Raw genomic sequence first — 13,895 nt, forward strand, 5'->3', positions numbered from 1 at the left:
TATGGATCATAAGATCATTAAATATAATAGGATCAGGAATATAAGAGATGGAAAGGTATAGAGAAGAGTGGGAAAAGGGAGAAAGGGAAAGAAAGTGGATTCAAAAGGAAGACTTTTTAGGATGGGGAAAACCTGATTATGTTTTTAGGCAGAGAGTAAAGTAACTAGTAGATGGGAAGAAAAGTATTGCGAGTAGAGGTGGAGGGGCTTGCTTTGGGAAAGGGTAGGGCTACTTCAACCTCAGGTCAAAGATGAGTAGTAAGAGAATAAAATAGAGGTTTTCAGTTGTTGAGGAGAGATGAAGGTCTTCTGGTAGGATAGTTTCAGGCAGGGTCATGTTATAAACCCTGGAAACAGAGGTGATGAACAGTTCCCTTGAGAAGTGATAGCAGATTTAGAAAAGATAAAATACAATGCAGTAGTTGGGACCTAGCTAAGGTGACTAGCCATGAACCCTTAAAATGTAGCACAGTCCCATGACTTTCTCCAGTAGCCCATGACTTTCCCTCAAGGCCCAGTTCACGCACCATTTTCTACACAAATCTCTTTCATCTAAGAGTGATCTGTTTGACTTTTCCTTTACATGCATCACATTTAAATACAATTCATAGTTATTTGTATCATCCTCCTTACTAGCTTGAGCAGGGTCTATCTTTTTTCCCTCCAGACTTGTCTCTACAGCATCTTTGCTAGTAGATGCTTACACGCTTGCAGACTTAATATTCATACCAAGTGTCCTGTTCATAAAATGTCCAAATAATTGGCTTAATTTTTCATCTGCTCCTTGCTATAGATGGCTATATATTAAGCAAACATTCAGCTAGAGTACCTTGACAATCTCATTTCAGGGGTGAGAAGGCTGAGACAGTTCATTAGGTAAGAGATTCATTCAAAGCCAGATTACAGTTTAGTTGCCTCTTAATCTTGCCTTCATTGTTAAGCCCTCTGAGCCTTGCTACCTTTATATGAATGACTCAACCATCCATTTCCTGAGTTTAGGGGTTTACTCTGTGCAAGAGAACGATCTCAGTTTAAATAGAAATGTCTCAGCTTAGGATTTCAGCCCATAAAAGGAGAAAACCAAAGCCTGAAGCCCCCTTATAGAAGTTGGTGCCTGACAATACAGATGGTTTTTACTTTTAATGTCTGCACACTTGCTTTGAATATGCATCACTTACGGCCTCAGAAATGCATCATTCCTCATTGGTAGTATGTCTTACTGTCTTACAGCTCTACAAGAGCTGTACCAAGATGTCACTGTGTGATCTAAAATATTTTAGGACTTTTTGAATATGCAACAGGAGAACTTAAAAATTTGATTTCTCTCTTTGCTTATTTGGTCCTCCGTTTTAACAACAAAGATGGCAAAGTGGATATTATTAGACCAGAGAGCCTTATAAGACAAACTCCAATAAAAGCCACTCCTCTGAGTAGTTTTCACATCTTTGTATATAGTATGATAGTAACTAGTAAATGATGACTGGTGAGTGTAACAAGAATATCAACTATTAGAGGTAGTTGAATGGTGCAGTGGTTAGACCACTGGGCCTGGAGTCAGGAAGAACAGAGTTCAAATGTGGTCTCAGATACTTACTACAAGGGTAACCCTGGGCTAGTCACTTAACCTCTGTTTGTCTGAGTTCGTGAGGATCAAGTGAGATAATATTTGTAAAGTGCTTAGCCCAGGGCCTGGCACATACCATACGCCATATAAATGCTTATTTCCTTCCTTTTCTCTTTCCTAAAGATATATCAGTGACTTGAAATGCTTCCAGAGATGGAGTGGGGGAAGATAAACTGAATTGATTTGGTCTTCAAAGGAGAGTCCATACATCACTTCCAGCAAGTAGTCAAAAGATGGTTATGGATCTAAAGGTCACTGCTGGTTGGGGGAATGTTCAGTCCAGTGTCATTCCAATGAAATAAAGCTGAATAAAAGGCCTAACACAAAAATCAGGCAAATATGTCAAATATGTTTAATTTTTTAAAATAACTGATGGCAAAATAAAATATTTACATCACATCATACTGTGTAAACACGTCTCTGTACAAAGAAATATACATGCAAAATAATGTAAAAATTTAACTGAAATAATAAAAGAAATAATACACAAATAAAAGTTATGAGGTTACGAATACACATCCAGTTTTGAATTCATTTTTTTCTCTTAAAAAGTTTCTGTACAACTTTACAAAGAAGAAACAAAAAACCCAACAAAACTAATAAATAAAATACATTGGAAGTTGCAAAGCTAACTAAGCTGGTTTATGGCTCAAGACCCAGATGTCTAACTGGTTTGGGGATGCAGGCTGGTTTCCTATTTATTGTACTTCACACAGTCACAGATAAAAAGACATCCAGGAAAATCCAAAGTAGCCCAGAAGCACATCCCTCTTCATTGAAAATACCTCCAACATCACCATTCCCTTGGCCACAGTGACATAGGCATTAGATTCTGGCCTCGTGGTGGCTGACCCTTGATTGGCTTTCTTAACCAAAGAACACAAAATTCAGCCAATTATTGTACAGAAAGTAAACAGATTCAAAAATATTAAAAAGTACTAAATGTCAAGATTGATTTTGGGAAAAAATAATACTTTGGCATTTTGAATAATAGCATAATAAATTTTAAAATGTTACCCTATTATCCAGTTTTAGATTTGGAATATGAAATCATTTTTTACAGTCCTCAAAACTGACAAGAATTTTTGCTATGTGTTAACTATCTTAAAAACTAATGGCACAGTGATACAATCCCTTTGCCCACCCCCTTGTTCCCCCCAAAAAAACCCTTTAGTCACACACACAAAACCATAAAGCTCACCGTACTAAGTATGTGCTTTTTCTATATATTTATTACAGTTACAACAGAGGTCCTCATAAATAGTTGCATAAAATGTTAAAGCCACAACATTGCACATGATATGAAATCAAACAGAAAAATCCCAATGAGTGCATTTACAGTATTTTCATCTGGCTGTATACTGCTCAACAATCTGATTGATGGGTTTGGTGGGATATGGGAAGAGGTGGGGGGGAGCGACAGGAGTAGGATCTGCCCTTGGAGTCCTTTTCTGATGGGCTAGTAAACTTTGACCCCCAACTGAAGGACCTGAATAGTGGTAGGCCACTATTTAGGACGCTGAGGGGGTGTGGGGTAAGTTGAAGGTAAGAGGGGGAATTACAGACTGAAGGCAGGAACAGTCTATATACAAGTAAGGCCTACATTTTATCAGAGCAAAACGATTCATTCTATTTGTATGCAAAAGTTTGAGGTTGGATGCACTCAAAAGACAAATCTGGTCTCAGTGCATTGCTATGCAAGATACAGATAGATGAGGCAACTGGACAAGCTCTATGACCCGGTTGAAACCAAGTTGCAAATGGAAGCCATATTAATGGATAACCATTTGAGTGAGTCTTCTCCAGATATGTGTCTTTGTTTTGTTCATTAATACCAGTGGTTTGAACATAGGCATTTATTTTTCTTGAATAAATCTTGAAAACGTTAATTTTGCAAAATTCTATTCCTGTTCGTTTTTTAAAAAAGTATCTTTTTTTTTTTTGCAGAAACCTGAATAAAATACTGTGATACAGCAATGCTCTATCTGCCTTTTTGCAGAGTATAATGTTAAAGTCCTCCACCCCAGCATAGCTTGCATCTATAAGTCCCAAGTACTGTTACTCACAGCTTGGAATGCAATTTCACACGATGAACATACTAGCAGCTGATTGGCTGTGTTTTTTTTTTTCTCCTCAAAATTCAAATTAACAGTTGATTGGCAGGTGAAAGAGAATGAGAAAGAACTTCAAGATAGGTCAAACCCTAGGCAAGAGCCTGCTCTGTAAGAAGTTTTTGATGCTACGAATGGGTCGAACATCATTCTGGTGTTTTCGCCGCTCTATGAAAGAAGTCAGTCTTGATATATCAAGGCTATCAGCACTGGTGTTACTGCCCAGCTGCAGCCACTGATCCTGGAGGGAGAGTGCAGCAGAAGGACGCTGAGCAGGGTCATCTCGTAGTAGGAAACATACAAAATCTTTGGCCTTCTGGCTAACTCCTTTAAAGTAGTCATCTGGGAAACTAAAGTCTAAGCGGCAAATGTTTAGGCATGTTTCTTCTACACTGTCATCCAGGAAAGGAGATACACCACTAAGAAGGACGTACGTGAGCACTCCAATACTCCAAGTATCTGAGGTAAGGGAGACAGGATTCCCAAGGATGATTTCGGGAGCTGCAAATTCTGGGTTCCCCAGTAACTGGTGGATATAGTAAGTTGTGTTGAGTTGGACTGCATCTCCAAAGTCAGCCAGTTTTATTGTGGGCTTAGCCAAGCTCTGATCCACCAGAATATTTTCAGGCTAGAAAATACAAGAAGGAAACTGTTAGTTTTGGAAAATCATGGTAATTTGGTAACTAACCACCCATCCACCACCACTGATAGCTAGCATTTAGATGTTGCTTTAAAGTCTGCAAAGCGTTTTAAAGTATTAACTCATCTGACCTTCACAACCACCCTGGAAGGTAGATGTTATCATCACCCCCAACCTATAGATGAGGTTAATGGAGGCCAGGGTCACACAGCTAGTAAATATCTGAAGCCAAATGTGAACTCAGATCTTCTTGACTCCAGGCACTAAGCTTTACCCACGGTTCTAAAACAATCCCCACCTCCCCCACCCCCGTCTTAGGCTAATTTTATTGTAACTCAATTCAATTTAACAAATTATGTGCACTAGGCACTATAGGAGACACAAAGATAAGACAGATGCTACTCTTAAGAGCTGGAAGGGTGGTCAAAACCATTTACTCAAAGAGCAGGGGGAAACCTTCCACTCTTCAGCACAGCTGCCCCTAACATTGCTGAGGAGGGGTGCTCTAGTGTGATTGAATTCTTTCATAATATAGGTGTGTGTGCACATGTGCGTGCATGTGCATGTGTGCGTGTCTGTGTGTATGCTCTCACATGTGCGTCTGACTTGTGATTTCATCAGTGAAAGAGAACTGCCATCTTGGAAACTCTTAAAGTCTTACTGAGTGTTTGAAAGCATCAAATCCATAAGTATTACAGGTCATTTATATGCCTATGAATATACACCGGCAATGGAGAGAGGAAATGTATTTTTTTTTTTTTTCGATATTGACAAGCGTATCATAGGAGACATATATAGCTATATATCTCTATAGATAAAGAGAAATCATAGCCCCAGAAAAAGGGAATGTGAATTTGTTTGAGTATAGGGGCATTGAAAAGCATAGACGTATTACTCTTATCAGTGAGATCACAGGATCAACCGAAATAATGTGTGCCAAAAGTCTCAATGCGGTTTTAAGCTAACTTCTCCATGCTTTCCTCAGTTTCTCAAAGGAAAATCTCCTTATTTTAATATTCCCTCCATTTATGGCAAATCCAAAACTACCTTCTGGGTCTAGGAACTATCACCTGTTTGATGGGAAAGTTTAACTTTCAGTAGTTTATTGCCTACAGGACAGGGAAAAATACCACAAATATGTATCCAAACAGAGGACAAAGATGTATTACTTTCTAACTTAAGTAACACTGAAATCTGTCAATCACCACCTGCCATGCTGGAACCCTAAGATAATACTATATATCACAGAGCAGAATTCAGCATATGACAGATCCATCTTGAAACCCACTTTAGGTGGTTTATGAATTGAAGTCCCAAAAGACTTGGAATTATGTGGTTTGGTCTGTAAGCCAGTCCCAGGGAATGTTTTCAGGAATAGTGCACCAGGGAGGGTCCGCTGTTTCCAGTCTGACAAGACTATTGTATTGAAGAGAAGAGACAATTTTGCTGTCTGTGTTTTAGTAAGAACTAAATTCTCATCCTAAGTCACTCAGAACTCAGCATTCCACTAACCTTTAGGTCCAGATGTACTATTCTGCAGTTATGAAGGTACTGCACAGCTTCCAGAATCTCTCCAAGATACATTCTAATCTTCCCTTCAGTGAGGTTCCCCCATCGCACAACACAGTCTAAAAGACGGCCTTGATCAGCCCTAGAATGTATAAAGACATCTGCTATGACACTGTTATTATGTACAGTTCTTTGTTTGGATTCATGAAAAAAAAGAGAGAGAGATTTCCCACATTTTGAGATAGACAGGAAACCAACTGGACTGTAGAACTTTCCCAGGTAATCAAATTCAGGGATATTCTTCATATGAGTAGTAATTCAGGAGTGAGTTACCTTTCCAGGGTCCCTCTGAATTCAAGCATGCTTAGAACCACCTGGACTCAGGCTTGTCACTAGGATGGTTGGGAACCACTCTATAATGGCTGCAGAGGGTGTGTGACAACAGAATTTGTTAGGTACATATGGTCCCTGGTTAAACTATTTTTGTTTTTATTTTAGGAAAGCTCCAAAACTTTCATTTTTGATTTCCTATACATACATACATACATACATATATATATATAGTATATATGTGTGTGTATATATATGTATATATGTGTATATATGTACATATATATGTGTGTGTGTACACACACACACACACACACACACACACACACATATATACTTAAGGAATTCTGCTCAATCCTGAAAGATCTTATTTTTTTCCATTCATTTATGAGATAAAGAATTAAGAAAGCATTAGAAGCAAAGGGTTAGAATGTGGTAAAGAAAGTCAGGTCATACGCACATCTCTAAGACCAGGACATAACTGGTGGAAGTCTCAAACGTATCAAGGAGGCTAATTAGCAGGGGATGCTGGAGATTCTGCATGACTCCAAGTTCATGGGTAACTTGGTCTCGTTTCATCAGCTTCTTGTTCACAAACTTAGTGGCCACTGATCGCTTGGTTCCTTTCTGATCACACTTCTTAACAACAGAGAACCTGCCCCTAAAAAAAGTTAAATGCTAGTTAGAAAAGATCATTCTAAGAGATTTGCTATGGGGAACATTCTATTCTCTAAGATTTGATTATATTATCCAAGTATAACACTTAAGTCATCATGCAAAAACATTTCGGGGCTATTCAGATATGCTATTCAGACATAAAGATGACAATAGGTTTAATTTAAAATATGTTACATATATAATTAATAGCTGGATGTAGGATATTATAGAATATTACACTTAAGCCTAGCCAACTGAGTCATTTGGTTTGCTAAGTATTACTTTCTAACTTAAGTAACACTGAAATCTGTCAATCCAACAGAATGCTCCTTGTATTTCAGGGAGTTTTTATTTCATACCTGCCAAGCTCAGCCACTTCACTGTAGAGGGAATCAAAGTTGTCTTTCCAAATTACCATGATCCCATCACTTCCTGGACCTGAAAGAAAGAAGGAATACCTTTATCATCCTTTATCTAGTGTGAAAGCTTTAAATCCTGTGAATTCCTAATTATTCCTGTCTCACACAGCCATCTGACCATGCAATGCATGTGGCCTAGAATAGTGTTCCCCTTCAATGCAATGAATAATTATGAATAGCTCATTTATCTTTGTAGATTTTTATCCAATTTATTTTAATTGAACTTTCTCTCCCAAGTACTGTCATATGAAATACTTTAAAATAACAATAACTTCGATTCAATTCAAAAAGCATTTATTAAGCACCTATTGGGTGCAGGGCACTAAAGATAAAAAAAAAATAAAACTATCCTGGTCTTCAAGGAATTTACATTTTATTAGGAGGAAACAACATACAGATAGAAAATTAATGCAAAACATACACTAAATAGTTTCCAAAGGAAGGGAACTAGAAACTGGAGGATTGGGATAGGCCTCCTGTGCTCTGAAGGGATCTAGGGATTCTAGGAGGCTGAGATGAGGAGGAAAAGCATTTTTAGCATGGAGGACCAATTGTTCAAAGGCATGGAGTTGGGAGATGGATTGCTACAGCGGGAGAACAACAAGCAGGCCAGATTGGCTGGAACACGGAGATGTGACAAAGAGCAATGTATGCTGGAGCCAGACTATGAAACAAGTCTGTCTACGTAGTAAAACAATGCAGTTTGTATTTTATTCTAGAGGCAAGAGGGAGCCACTGAAGCTTCTTGAGTAAGAGAGTAACATAGTTAGAACTGCATTTCAGATAGATCAATTTGACACCTGGATAGAAGATGAATTGGAGAAGGGAGGCCATTCAAGAGGCTATGACAAAAGTCCAGGTGAGACACGAGGAGGGCCTGAGGTCCAGTAATAGCCATGTGAGTGGAGGTAAGGGAATATACAGCAGATATACTGTGAAGAAAGAATAGACAGGACTTGACAACATTAGGGTATGAAAAGTAAGGGAAAAGAAAGAGTTGAAGATGATACTGAGGATGTGAACCTGGGTCACTGGAAAGATGGTGGTACCTTCAACAGAAATTGAAATGTTAAGAAGTTTTTTCGAGAAATATATACATCAGGTGAATCTGAGATGTCTACGGCATATCCAGCTGGAAATGTCTATTAGCTAGTCAGTGAGACTGAAGTTTGGTTGAGAGATGGACTGGATATATAGATTTGGTAGCTGTCTATGTACAACTATCGGCTGAACCCAAGAGAGCTGATGAGATTACCAAGCAAGAGACTGCAGAAAGACAGCGTGGCCCAGGACAGAGCCCTAGAGTACACCAACACATAGAGGGTGGAACAACGTGATGATTCAGCCAAGGACATTGTGAAGGATGGGCCAACGAGGTTGGAGGAGAACCAAGTGAGCATGGTGTTGTGAAAAATCCAGGGAGGAGGGTATTTCAAAGATGTTAGTGGTAGGTCAAGAAAGAAGGGGACTGGAAAAGGCCATGAGATGTATAATATATTAAACTCCCATTATAATTTTGGAAACATTCCAACCCATGGAATACTGGAGTCATTTTTAATTTAGTCTCCTTAAAAGAAATACAATTCAGATTTGCTGTTTTATTCTTTAAATCAAGGGGTTCTTTTTACTTTCTATCCCTGATACCTTCAGTTTATTCCCTGAGTTCCTTCAAAGGCTCTATGCTGACTGTGCTGAATGGGACTTGCATTGCAATACTTCATTATAACTACCAACTGACATCTTGTCATCTAAAGATTCCTCCCTCCACTAAATTCCTTCTCTGATGCCTCATCATGGCACTGTCTGTTACATCCTGCGATGTAAGCAGTTTTTGTGTACAGAGAAACTATGAAGGGCTATGGCAGTTCTAAACGTAGTGAAAATTTGCCATTGTAGTGTTGAGCACGCTACACGAAGGGTTAAGGGTGGCTACTTTTAAGTACTTTTTCCTAGGTTTTACTGATATTTTCAATTGAAATTTCTGTTATATATTTTATAACATTAATAAACCTCCCAATCAGTTTCACATTCATCTTGTAATTCTTGTCAGAATTAAAAAAAAAACAGCCCAAATTTGTAAAGTAACTCGAAGTGAGGGATATAATGAGTTACTTTCAAATTTTGATAAATTTGAAATAAACAGTTAATTTGGTCTAAGATTAGGACATAATAGCATGTTTCTTTAGTAGATATAATCAAGTATTTCAAAAGAAGCCAGACTTAGCAGGCATTGACCCTAGGTACTTGAAGGCTCTGCCAGTACAACCTGGTAATAAGTTCCATGTGTACCTGCTGTACATTAGCCCAGCTCTTTTCAGAGAGGTTCGTCACCAGGTCAACTGCTGGGAAAATGCATTTTCCAGCAATAGCAAATCTTTAAGGTCATTTACAAAGTCCTAGAAGGACTGCAATCTGCGTTCTTGGAGGGAATACCCAAACCAAGGAAATCATGGCTTTTTGAAGGTGCTTCTACCCACTTATAAAAGGAATGCATTGTTTAAGCCCCTTTTCAGTAATTTCTTCACTAGGTCATTCTGAAACTTTTGCCATTTCTGTCAAGAAATTTTGGACCCTTGCTACTAAAAAATGAAGGTTACATCTGAATAAATACATTGTCTAATTTCTACATTTCTGACCAATAGGCTTCTTTTTTTAAAATGCAGATTAAGTGACACAATCATGGCAGTCTAGTGAACTAATAAATCACTGGCACATTTTCATGAAATACATTTTTACCAGGGCATATAAATGATTATTGTTGTCTCCAAGACCACTTTTAGAATCTGATTCCAGAAGTGGACTTAGATGATAAAATCCTGTTTGAATCCCCAGTGAAATCTTCACAACTATCCCCAGGTTCACATATTTATACAGGAAATGTCCCAAAATCAAATGGGAGAGTACTACGTGCGGGAGTGCACTATGGGTGGACGGCAGCGGGTAAGAGAGTGGATGGATGGCTTGTAGGTCTGGGGAGCTTGTAGCAGCGGCCAACCTCACTATAGCTGAATGCCTTCTTATCTTAAAAAAAGAAAAGGAAGGAAAAAAAGCAAAATGCTAAAAGTAGTGAACATGGTAGTTTTTTGCAAAAGACATTTTATGAAATGAGAAAATATTTCAAACCAACTTTGAGCAGCTCGAGGTGGCTCTGTTATATACACATGTACTTGTCTCTCTATATAATTTTTCCCCATAAAGACCTGTGGCATGAAGATGTTCAAACCCTTTGGAAGTCCCTTAGCTATCATCAGCTTTTGACATGCTGAAATACCTGCGGAATGTCTCTCTGCAGTTCTTTTTGAAAAAGACCTCTTAATATCTTTGATCTCTGGTTGAAGATCATCCTTCCACCTGATTTTTGTAAACCTAAAACCATTTTTCTGCATTGGTTAGATTTATTGAATTTAAATTATACACATGAAAGGCACTCAGAGCCATTCCATTTCTTTAGGCTGTGTCTGATCACAGAATCATAGCTGTGTTAAAGCCCCCAAACTTGCCATTTTATACTAGATTTTTGTTGGAAGCTGCCATCTGTACCACTTACAGATCTTTAAGAATACTGGTTTTCTTGTAAACAGTTGGTTCCCTCAGACCTGAAGCAGGCCAAACACATTAAATGAAAACTTTCAATTTCATATACAAGGTGTCCCAAAAGTCTTAGGGCAGTTTGTAACTCAAGTGGCTTAAAGTTTTAATAGCTTAAAACAGCCCTAAGATTTTTGGGACACCTCATATAAGACAGAATAGAATAAGTACATAATAAGGATGATACAAACTGTATAATATGTGCTATTTTAGCTCAGTGTTTCTTTCTGCTCTAAGGCACCCCATCTTCCTAGGACTAACTAGGGACCATTTTGCTGAGCCCCTCATTATTTAGGGTTTTTCACTGCCAAGTTTCAGAGCGCATTCTGCTACTGAAATCAACAAATATCTTCTATCTGTTGATCCACAGTTCATTAGCTAATTTGAAAAAGTAATATGTTAATGTGGTTTTTTGAGGACAGCAACACATCTCATTTAGAATGTAAGCACCTTGAGGCCTGGGATTATCTTACTTTTGTATTTGTATTCCTAGCCCTTAGCAGGGCTTGGCCTGTACAGACTAAGTGCTAAATACACGTTTTTAATTTGTTCATTCATCTCTTTCTTTGTAGATTTAATAAATGCATGTTGAACTTGAATAACAGAAAGAGGATTGGGTTAGCAGGACATATTTTAACAGTAGCCTTGTGGAGATAATACCTCTGCCTTTGTTGTTCTAACCCAAGGATCAATAATCTAGGATCCTGGTGCCCTCTAAGTATGTCACAACCTCCATATCCACCTCTCTACCACTAAGGACAGGTGCCACCTGCTGCCACCCAACTGTTTCATTGGGCTCACCATGCCTAAGATTTTAGAAGAAAAGGAAAAGTCACTTTGAATACAACCTTTGAAAGATTGCCTAATCCTCTTCTAGTCCTTTCATGACTTCATGATGTGAATTTTCATGATAGTAAACTATTAGATAAGATATTTTTCCAGACAGGACATTATTATACCATACAAGTGACTACTCAGGCTTATGACATAGGCTGGCACTGCTTATACAGTGAGAACCCGAATGGCAAACATCCTCACTTTGTCCAACCTACCCAACCTCCATTCTGAAAGACGGATAAGAGCTTCAGAGAAAGTTTTAGCCAACAGTTGTGTAGCTTACCTAGAACTCTCAGACTGGCTGAAGATGATACTGAACCCATGTCATTCACAGCTATACACGTGTAGATACCATCATCTTCCATGGTCACACCAATTATTTTCAGAGTGGCCTCTCCTAAATCACTGCCAAACACATTAATGCATGTATTAGAAGTTCTCATCATGAAGCAGACACTGGAAACCCTGTTAGATCCTTATCCTTCCTGTATGTCTGTATGTGTACACACACACACACACACACACACACACGCACACACAGCCCAAATGAAGAGGCAGTGAGCTATAACGGATGGAGAGCCTGCTTCCAGGTCAGGAAGGCTGGCGTCAAATCCTGGCTTCTGACACTTCTTAGCCACATGATCACGAGTAAGTGATTCAGCTTCTCAGATCTGTTCCGTGAAGTTTAGATTCAGTCAAAGGGCTGTACTTGAGGACCTAGAGGGCCACATATGGCCTCGAGGCTGCAGATTCCCCACCCCTGGCTAGGACTTCTATACTAAGCCAGTTACTTTGATGGAGAAAGCTCTCAAACTAGTAGTCTCCCAGAATAAATACAAAGATCCTTTCTATTCTATTATTCAGGTAAATGGAGTGAACACAGGTGTTAAATTTTTTCTCATTTATATTCTACCACATATTTCCCTTAGTAAGTGAAGCTAACATAAGATGAAGAATTGGCATACCTGTATGAGATGCTGTAGCGTCCATTACTGTTCAATGTGTTGTGTTCGGGGCCCTTCCAAATTATTGAAGCTTTGGGGCGACCACAAACTCTACATCTAAGAACAATGGTCTCTCCTGTCTCACATGTTACCTCACTCAATGGTATTATAAATTCTGGGGGAACTGAAAAGGAGAATGAACAAATTAACTACCAGCGAATAACCTAGTTCTTTTGTATGCTCCTTATGACCCCCCCCCCCCGAAACAAAAGAATGAGGATATTTAGTTTAAATAGCTATGCAAGCCCTAAATTACAAAAAGGAAGATATCCCTTTAAGATGCATTAATGGGTTAAAAATTCTCTTCCCACCAATTACTATGAATCCCAGAAACCAAAAATGCAACTTACCATCATAAATGTAGTTGGGATTAAGAAGCTGAAACAGAAAACAAAACAAAACAATTATAATCCAAAGGAGGGATTATTTTAAGGACCATTGGTTTTAGTTCCTACTAGAATTATTTCCTAAAGATATAAAAAGGAGTAATTTGACCTACAAACAAAAATTATGAAAAATGTTTTTGATTATTTTTGAACACAATGTGGAAGTGTCATGCTGCAATGATTTTATGCTTTATCTTTAAAGAGTTTTTTGTCTCACCTCAAGCATAAAAGTGATGCTTAAACTTAATATGGTTTGTTTTTTCTTTAATGTAAAGGGTTTCTTTTTTATATTGTTATAGTTGTTCTCCTTGGTTTATTCATTTCACTCCAGATCAATTCAAACAAGTCTTCTCTGAAATTCTCCCTTTCATAATTTCTTATGACAAAACAATATTCCATTATACTCTATATTATAATTTGTTCACCTGTTCCCCAACTGATCGGCATCCTTTTAGTTTTCAGTTCTTTTGGAAATGGATCACATAGGAATTTGTTTAACTTGACTATGCATATAGTAACAAGGGTTACTATATATACAATATATATGTATATATGTAACATATTCACAACAAGGGTTTTGATTTTTTGGAGAGGGGAGATAAAGGGAAAGAAAATAAATGCTTAATGGAAAAAATAAAATTTAGCTAAGAAAAAGGAAAGGGCGTTTTCTCTGAATGCTCTCTTACCACTCCCACCCCCCCAACAACAAACTATTACATTAATTCTATAGGTTTCAAATCTCTGGGTACCTTGGGACAACCTGTGTCATATTTCTCTTTGTATCACCAGT

The 13,895-nt window shown here is 38.2% G+C and overlaps 1 protein-coding gene across 1 annotated transcript in view; it reads right to left on the minus strand.

Moving 5' to 3' along the window:
• Positions 1–1,993: 1,993 nt before the first annotated feature.
• The window catches only part of TRIO (trio Rho guanine nucleotide exchange factor), a 288,299-nt gene continuing 276,397 nt past the window's right edge, over positions 1,994–13,895 (minus strand). Inside the window, exons 50-56 of the mRNA XM_036745208.1 lie at positions 13,070–13,097; positions 12,681–12,843; positions 11,999–12,120; positions 7,231–7,309; positions 6,675–6,875; positions 5,888–6,026; positions 1,994–4,363 (exon numbers count right to left, since the gene is read on the minus strand). Coding sequence (XP_036601103.1) covers positions 3,821–4,363; positions 5,888–6,026; positions 6,675–6,875; positions 7,231–7,309; positions 11,999–12,120; positions 12,681–12,843; positions 13,070–13,097 — 1,275 coding nt within the window. The 3' untranslated portion in view covers positions 1,994–3,820. The remainder of the gene's footprint in view (positions 4,364–5,887; positions 6,027–6,674; positions 6,876–7,230; positions 7,310–11,998; positions 12,121–12,680; positions 12,844–13,069; positions 13,098–13,895) is intronic.

Source organism: Trichosurus vulpecula, chromosome 1, assembly GCF_011100635.1.
Source record: "Trichosurus vulpecula isolate mTriVul1 chromosome 1, mTriVul1.pri, whole genome shotgun sequence".
Lineage (NCBI taxonomy): Eukaryota > Metazoa > Chordata > Mammalia > Diprotodontia > Phalangeridae > Trichosurus > Trichosurus vulpecula.